We start from the raw sequence: 8,847 nt of genomic DNA, 5'->3' as shown, positions 1-8,847 counted from the left end.
CCGAACACCTCGCGATGGAGCATAATGTCAGACAAGCAAAAAGAAAGATCATATGTCTCATGTATTTTATTAATGCTCACATGCATTTTATTGTTCTAATAAATTCTACATGCTTACATAGTTTTATTATCATAATTAATTCGGCATGCTTACATTGCTTTATCTCAACCAGGGATTAATTAGGGCTGTTAAGGAACTATTTAGTGACTCGGAGCATAGATTTTGTGTTAGGCATTTATGGCAGAATTTCACAAAAAACTTCAAAGGTGAAATCTTGAAGAACCAACTGTGGAGATGTGCAAGAAGTACTACAAAAGGTCAATTTAGGGCCAACATGGATCAGATGCTTATTTTAAATAAAGAAGCTCATGATTGGTTGGATGAGTTAGATCCGAAAACATGGGTTAGAGCTTCTCAAAATGAATTCCCTAAGTGTGATGTGCTATTGAACAATAATTGTGAGGTGTTCAACAAGTACATCTTAGAAGCAAGAGAAATGCCCTTCCTAAGCATGGTGCAGACAATAAAGGGGCAGATAATGGCAAGAATTTATTCGAAGAAGGAAGAAGCAGGGAAGTGGCATGGCAAGATATGTCCAAAAATTAGGAAAAGACTTGAGAGGCATGTGGAAGCTGCTAACACATGCACTGCTGACCCAGCAGGACTTGGGATATTCCAAGTTAATGATAGAGGTGCTGATTTTGAAGTGGACATCAAGTCGAGGACTTGCAGCTGCAGGAGATGGGATTTGACTGGAATTCCATGTTGTCATGGAGTGGCTGCTTGTAGGCATGAAAAAATACCTCCTGAAGAAATGGTGCACTCATGCTACTCCATTGAGACATATTTGAAAGCATATGAGCATATTATCATGCCATGCAGAGATGTGGCTGAGTGGCAGAGGATGTATGGCAGAGAAATACTTCCTCCACCAATTCTGAAAAAGAAGGGAAGAAGAAAGAAAAACAGGAGGCAACAACCAGAAGAGAAAGAAGGCAAGGCAGGGAGAAAAATGGGTAGAGGAGGGGCTGTTATCCATTGCAGCTATTGTGGTGCTGCAGGCCACAATATTGGAGGATGCACTGATTTCAAGCTTGGTTTGAGACCAAAGAAAAAGGGCAAGATAGTTAGAGCCGAGCCACCAGTTTCCTCTGATTCAGAAAATGAGGATCCTGTCCTAACACAGGTAATATCTCTAATAGCATGTATCATTTCCCATATATATATTTAATTAATTGTGTGTGTCATTTCCCAATGTATTTAATTAATAGCAAGTGTCATTATTAATATAGGAGCAAAATATGCACACCATGGGTTTGAGTCAACCAGAACATACTCCATATGAAGCAGAGGTCATTTCTACATTGATTGTTGAGGTTTGTTTGTATGTGCTTTCTTAGTGACATTTCTGAAATATTTATCTATGCCACATGCATAACTCAAATCCAATATTTAACATTGCAGACGCAGTCACGCCAGAGACAAAATGTGCAGCCAACTGCTTTACCAGAAAATGCTTTCATTCAAGCAAATGTCCAAATGCAGCCCCCTATGCAGGAGACAACTGCCACAATCCATGGAAATGTTCATAGGAAGAGAGAGGTTTTAGCTTTGGCCAAATTGAAGGCAGCTGCTGAGAGAAGGGAGGTTGCGGATCAAGCCAAATTTAATGCAGCAATGGCAAAGCTTAGAGAAGAAGAGAACAAATTAATGATAGCAGCTCAGCGGAGAAAGCAAGAGATGGAAGAAAAGAGGCAAGGTGCTAAAGAGAGGAAAAAAGCAATACTGGAGGATAAAAAGTTAGCAGCCGAGGCAAGAAAAAGAGCTGCTGAAGAAAAAAAAAAGGAAAGCTCAAGAGGAGAAAGTTGCACTTGCCGAGGCAAAAAGGTTAGCTATGCAAGCCAAAAAGAGAGAAGCACTAGAGGCAAAGCAAAAGAGGTCGGAAGAAAAAAAAAGAATTCAAGAAGAGAAGAAGAGAGAGGCAGAGCAAGCATATGAAAGGGAGGAAATGAATTTCCTGTTCATGCAACAAGAGGAGCAAGAAAGGCAGCAGAGATGGAAAGAATATCAGCAGCAAGAGGAGAAAGCAAAGCAAAAGGCCTGTGAGGAGCAGATGCAAGCAAAAGAAAAAACATGCGAGACAGAGGTTAATAGGGTTCAAACTACTCCAGTAATGAAAGAGGAGGTTAATAGGCCTCAATCATCTACAACAAGGAAAGCCTTTGAGGAGAAAAAAAAAGGTAGATGATATGGCAGCAATGAGGTTAAGAGCTGATGAGGAGAGGTATAGGGCATGGCTGCAAAAAGAGAAGGAAATGGACCAAGCAAATGGTCAACAAGGCACTTCCAACAAAAGAAGTCTTCCAAGCCAGCAAAACACTCAATTTAAGATGCCAAGAAAAGTTAGAATGTTTGATTATTTCAAGTAGTAGTCTAGTTCATGTGATGTGCCAAATTCAGTTTCTTCTGGACTATTATGTAGTTGAAACCATGTTTATTTTTCCACATGATCATCTTATGTTCATGATCATGGTGCCCAGGATGTAATGATCATCTTATTTTGGAGGTATTTGGAAAAGTATGACATTTCGTTTCCTGAGATTTTCAAATTTCCTATGATATTTTCTGTCCTCAGATTTGCATATTCCCTGTGATATGTTCATACATTGCCCAGTTTCTATTAACATTGCATCTTCATATATCTAAATCATGTAGAAAATGCAGTGCAACACCAAATGGTACAGCACATAACCATATAATGCCTGCACTATGCATATACATGTACTGTTCATGCTCATACATTGCCCAGGTTCTATGAACATTGCCCATGCTCATGTCTAAATTATGTAAAAAATGCAGAGAATGACCATATGTAACAGCACATGACCATATAATGCTTGTACTGTTCATACATACATATATATAATCCATGTACTTTATCCTGCACTTGACATGATCAAATGGCACATCACAGTACCAATTCCAGGAGAAAATACACAGCATACATGACCAAATGGCACCTGACCAAATGGCAAAGCTCTAATATAGCCCAGCTCACAACACAGTATATCACATTAGAATTTTTGTTCAAATTACAAAGCTCATGTAAGAACAAGCACAGATCACAACTATGAAATTACCAAAAGATTACACACACCCCAGATCATCTAACTTAACTAACAACATTTCAAACAGGATGGTAACAAACATCCCAATGCCATTACACAAGCCAAAGTACTAAACTTCAGTACTGTCCAGACTTGACACGCCTCCAACAACTCCCGCGTTCTCGTCGGTGACGCCGGAGCAGGCGGCGACCGTCCTCCTTGCCAGCATTCCAACCTTTGGCAGAGGCACCACCACCTTGAGCACCTTCCGATCGATACACGAGTCACGCAGCAATGCATTGACCTGCAATTCCCACCTGTCAGAGGGCAGCTCGATGTCAATCAGCTTGCCGTGAAGCTCCTTCAGCCCCTCAGCCTCTAGCCGGGGCGGGTGTCGGCTGGGCCAGCTTCGCCTCCGCCCGCATAAGAAGGAAGGGGCCGGCGCAGGCTGGGACAACACTGCCTCGGCCCGAAGGACTCCTACTCTTGCCGGGGCCGGGAACGGAGCTACCGGAGGTCGCCGCCGCCGGCCATGGTTCTAGGGTTAGCGATTTCTATCTAATTTTGGGGATCGAATTGGGGGATTTCCTCTTTTCTCGCTCGGGTTAGGAGAAACTGAATCGGCCCGCGTCGGCCTGTGCTGATGTGGCAGGACATGTAGTCGTGTACGTACGTGGGCCTGCCGCAGGACCGTCGATGGACCAGTTTCGTAAGTAGCAGGATTGTAACGAGGCAACGCGCAAGTTCCAGGACCGTTATGGACCAAACCAGCGAGTACACGGACTGTACGTGCAATTCACTCCATGTCATGCCGACTAGTTCGTTATTAACAACACCAACCGATATTATCAGTGACGGGCAGCACAAAAGTATATATGTAGACGGAACATACAACTCGCGGTGCCGAAGGATAATATATACCGGCGGGACTAATGCATTATTGTGGCTGGCATGGTCGGGTATAAAGATGCATGCATGATACAGACGCTGTTGTCTTCTTGGACAAGCAAACGTACGTGTCCATATATCAATATATCAACACCGACTGACCGAACATGCTTTGCCGCGCAGCACTAGTGCATATGCATTGCATTCTACGGTAGTACAGTGTTGGGCCGTTCCATACCCGAATTTTCTTTGAACATTTAAGGGCCTCTTTGATTCATAGGATTGCAAAAACACAAAAATAGGAAAAACGTAAGATTGGAATGGCATGTCTATTGGATCCCTATAGGATATGAGTTTGTTTGATTGTGTCACGGGAAAAACAAAAGATTTCTTTCAAGAGGTTGGACTGGATGTTAGAATTCCTGTAAAATGTAGTACAGATGAATCCTTAGGAAAAAATCCTACGGGATTCAATCCTATGAATCAAACGATCAACGTAGGAAAAATTCTTAAGGAATCTAATCCTTCAAAGACCCTATGAAAATCCTTTGAATCAAAGAGACTCTAAGATTGCATTTTCTATAAAATTAGTGCATAATGCTTGTGAAGAAAAAGCGCATAAAATTCTATGGTTATAATATGGTGCCCTGCCGGTGAACCATATATAAATATTAAATTCAAAAAATACCAGTAAAGATAAAAAAACTGGAATTCTGGGGTATCAATCTTGGTCATTTATTCTACCCACGTATGAAGTTTCGGTGGTATCCTCGGTGAAGAAAATATAGTCAGACCTACAATTCATTCAATTCGAGTTTTTTTATATAATCAAAAAATGGTTCTGTTTACTGAGAATACCATGGATGTCATTTCTTGGTATTTTTAATTTTTTTTCTGGTTTTTTATTTCCCTTGTATTTTTGTGAATTTAATATTCATATAGGGTTCATGGGCACCCAGGAGCTACAAACCCTCGTCTACCACGGAAAATACACATGAGCTCCTTTGTGCCGTCCATCCTACCAACAATATCATATGTTTGTAAATGGTAGTTAATATCGCATTCTTTGGAGAGCTCTCCCGCTAAAGCTATGCATTTTTAATCACTGAATTAAAAATAACACTAATAGCCCATTATTTTCCGCTATAGCGCTAAATTTGGAGTCATTTAGCCCGCTAAGCTGCTATACAAAACCATTATTCTGTCTTATTCTTTTTTGTTTCTGATATATATGATGCATTGATGCAAGGCTTGGCTATTGAATTAGGAGATATGATTGGAGATCGGGTTTTGATGTTAGAACACGTGTATATGTCAATTATACGTGATATATCATATATGATGCCTGATTCTATACTTATGTTTTCAATTTTTCATGATTTAAGAAAAAACACTAAATGAGGCTTAGCCTCGCTATAACTTTTCATAGCTTCTGTTTTTTTTGCCGCCGCTAAATAGCATAGCCTGCTATTTAAAACATTGGTTTGTTTTGCTCAGTGACACCATAATAAAATTCACGATCATAGCTCATAAAATTAAAGTACTATATATTGCTGTAACCAAAGGCACGATAAAAATTACATGCATCTTTCTTCAGGGAAAAAAACTAGGTGTACAAACAATCGCCCACACATTGCTGCAGGGCTGCTTTTAAAACACAAATTAACAAAGAAGAACAAGAATCATGCACTGTATCCAAGAAAAAGATATCCATATCAACAATGGATGCCCGGCGGGGATCAGTAGCGGCTGCACTCGGCGGGGAGCCCCTGCGGGAACCTGTACCCATCGTTGCAGTAGTTGTAGCGCATGTAACTGCGCTCCGCCCACTTGACCGTGCCCCACTCGGCGCCGTTGAGCTGTTTGTTCATCCACCTGCCGCTGCCCGCATGGCACGCGCCGCCGCTCACGCAGGCGTTGGCGTAGAAGGTGCGATAGGAGACGACGAAGGGCGCGTTGGACCAGTTGATCGGGATCTTGCCCTTCTCGGTCGCCCAGTAGCTGCCATCCCAGAGCGTGGCGTGCAGCCTCATGGGCCTGGAGCTAGGGTAGGGGAGGCCGGCGAAGCGCTTGAAGGACCGGATGAAGAAGTTGTCCACCTTGAAGAGGATGTTCTCCGGGTTCCAGATGATGGTGTAGGTGTGGTAGTCGGCGGCGGGGTTGAACCAGAGATCGAACTGGTGCTCCTTCTTGCCGTCGCCATTGGCCCACACGTTGGTGTTGAGCACCACCGGGTGGCCCGTCGAGTTGCCCATGAACTCCATGTCGATCTCGTCGCGCCACTGGTCGTCACCGGATGAAAGCTGCAATTAACAGCAACGTTGAGTCTAGCTACTAAAGAATAAAGATCGATCGTGCCAGGTTAATAAGTTTTGGTCCTTGTAGAAGTAAAGCTGATGGACTTACGTAGAAGCAGGAGACGGTGCCGGCGGAGTTTCCCGGGATGAGCTTCATCTGGATGCTGAACTCACCGTAGAGGAACTGCTCCTTGGAGTTGAAGCCGGCGGCGCCGGATTGCTGGTTGAGGTTGAGCATCACCACCTGCTGGCCCGAGGCGTCGTACCCCGTGCGGACGGTGCCGTCCGTGTTGAACCTCTTGTCCAGCCAGGACTTGGCTGAGGCGGCCTGCAAGAGCGCCAGGGCCACGGTGAGCACAGCCAGAAAGCGCCGTGCCATGGTGGCTGCTATAGACTAGGGAGCTTCTTGTTCTTGGAATCAAACGAGCTTACAAAGTGGAGTGCCTTGTGTAGTGAAAAGAAGCACGGGAGATGTCGCGGTTTTATAGTGGTGCCGTCCAGCTGCTGTGCCCCTGCACTGTTTGTCGATGCATGCATGGGGCACATTTTTCTGCCGGCATGCATTATCGATCTGGTGGCTCGAAGGTCGTTACAATTATTCGGGCAGCACATGGGTACAATCTGCCATAATCTCTAATCGTTGGTGTGTTCATACGTACTCCAAGCCAGAAATTGGTGGTTTGATGAGATGTCTAAAGGAACACTTAGATTACTGTGGGACCCAGAAATTGGGTGGTGGAACCGGCCACTGATTAAGCCTATCAGCAAAACAAAGATTAAGTGCTGGAATCCAGTCGAGCGACACGTACGTACGTAGGCACCGCCACTGATGATGCCTCGCTAATCTCTCTCGGCCACTCATTCATTTCCTGAGTTGTGTGTTCGTCGGTTAACCACCTCGCCGCGCTCGAGCATCAAATATACCATGTTACTAGCATGCATAACGAAATGTAAGGACCTAATTAATCCTGATTAGCAACTAATCAGACAATTAAGCTATTATGGGGCCATTCAACAAAAAATAAACTATGATGGGTCGCTCAATGATGCATTGCGGGTTAGAAATGGAGTAAAGCTTGCATGCCACATTGGAACCACAAATAGATGCTTATATGATTTTAAAAAGATGATACTTTCTCTGTAAAAGAATATAAGAGTATTTTGGTCACTACTTGCGGAGCGAGTAAACGCTTATTTCATTTGCAAAAATGATTAGATTATAAAATTCACCGAAAGTACAAAGGATCTCAAACATGATAAAAATTACACCAAGATTTTGAGACCATCGCACGATCACTATTGACGTCAAAACGAGCCCGGGCGAGCCGCTGTCGCCACGCCCCTATCGGTGCGACTTGACCTTGTCGATGATAGCCGGGAAGTCGGCGTGCACGTGCCCCTAAGGACCAGCGTCCTCGAGCCGCAGTTGTCACCAATGAAACCCTTACATGGACATGAAGCACCTGACACTAAATCTTGCCATATGACGAGAAACCCTAACCTCACCGTCCAAGAAGACGGCAAAAATCTATGTCGAAACTCCGTCGACTACGTCCAGACGGGTGAATTTGAGGAGAATCGGAGCCCGAAAGATAAACTCGAAGAAGAATCATCATCCGTCCGAGCGCCGCACCTGCGAGGACCAAAAAACACCAACCTAACTAATAACGGGAGCGGAGGCACCGGGATTCCCCTTCCCGCTATAGACCGCCTAAATGCTAGATAGTGGGGAGGCGAATCCACGGACTCACTAGTGAAGCTTGGATGGAAGGGTTTGTCTTGGCCGCCTGGGGTTAGAGAAGGAAAAGGAGAATACTTCTTATCAAACCTCTCATTAGAAACTAAGCATACGTGTACTCTTGGTGCAACGATGAATAGTTTGTTGGCGTCGTTTAATTTTAATATTTCAATACTAAATCCCTATAAGACCTGCAGGGTGCGTCCCCTTTATCTGCATTCACTATTTGGCGCTTTGGTGACTATTTTAGTTGTTTTTTTAAACAAACAGGCGCACACACCTCGTCTCGTTGCACAAACTGCAAAAAAGTCGCGCCCGGCAAGAATCAAACTCGCGATCACTTCATCAAGTACAAAGTAGGCTAACCAGTCAGACACCTTCGCACTTGTGACTTCTCTCTTCTTTTTCTTCCTTTTATTGTTTTTCAATTCGCAGAATGCCCCTGGTTTTCTGGACCAGTTTTACTTTGATTTTATTAATTTTTTCTCTTTCTCTTTTATCTTTTTCCTTTTTTCAAAAAATGCCTAAACATTTCCAAGTTCGATGTTTTTTTTTAAATCAGTGAACTTTTTTAAAAATTGGTGTCATATTTGATGATTCTTTTTTTCAAAATTGATGTTTTTTGACAATATCAATGAACTTTTTTCAAAATTGAAGAATTTTTTTTTCAAATTCATGTACTATTTTTAGAAATTAATGACCCTTTCCAACATTGTGAACTTTTTTCCAAAATTGATAAACTTTTTTTCAAAGTTGGTAATTTTTTAAAAAAAATCTAAGAACTTTTTTCAAAATCAATGAACTCTTTTTAAAATCA

The 8,847-nt window shown here is 42.9% G+C and overlaps 1 protein-coding gene across 1 annotated transcript; it reads right to left on the bottom strand.

Annotated features, from left to right (window-relative positions):
- Positions 1–5,525: 5,525 nt before the first annotated feature.
- LOC125530933 (xyloglucan endotransglycosylase/hydrolase protein 8-like) lies at positions 5,526–6,755 on the bottom strand. Its single transcript, XM_048695348.1, has 2 exons — positions 6,402–6,755; positions 5,526–6,298 (listed from the first exon to the last, which is right to left on the bottom strand). Exons 1-2 carry the CDS (start codon positions 6,669–6,671, stop codon positions 5,735–5,737), a joined length of 834 nt encoding a protein of 277 aa, XP_048551305.1. The 5' UTR covers positions 6,672–6,755; the 3' UTR covers positions 5,526–5,734.
- Positions 6,756–8,847: the final 2,092 nt, after the last annotated feature.

Source organism: Triticum urartu, unplaced genomic scaffold (assembly GCF_003073215.2).
Source record: "Triticum urartu cultivar G1812 unplaced genomic scaffold, Tu2.1 TuUngrouped_contig_6666, whole genome shotgun sequence".
NCBI lineage: Eukaryota > Viridiplantae > Streptophyta > Magnoliopsida > Poales > Poaceae > Triticum > Triticum urartu.
The sequence above is the reverse complement of the archived record's forward strand: the minus strand, read 5'-3'. Positions and strand labels throughout refer to the sequence as shown.

Coding starts and splice junctions, on each gene's coding strand:
- LOC125530933 (XM_048695348.1), bottom strand. CDS start 6,671: ATGGCACGGCGCTTTCTGGCTGTGCTCACCGTGGCCCTGGCGCTCTTG. Junction 6,299..6,401: donor GCACCGTCTCCTGCTTCTAC/GTAAGTCCATCA, acceptor TGTTAATTGCAG/CTTTCATCCGGTGACGACCA.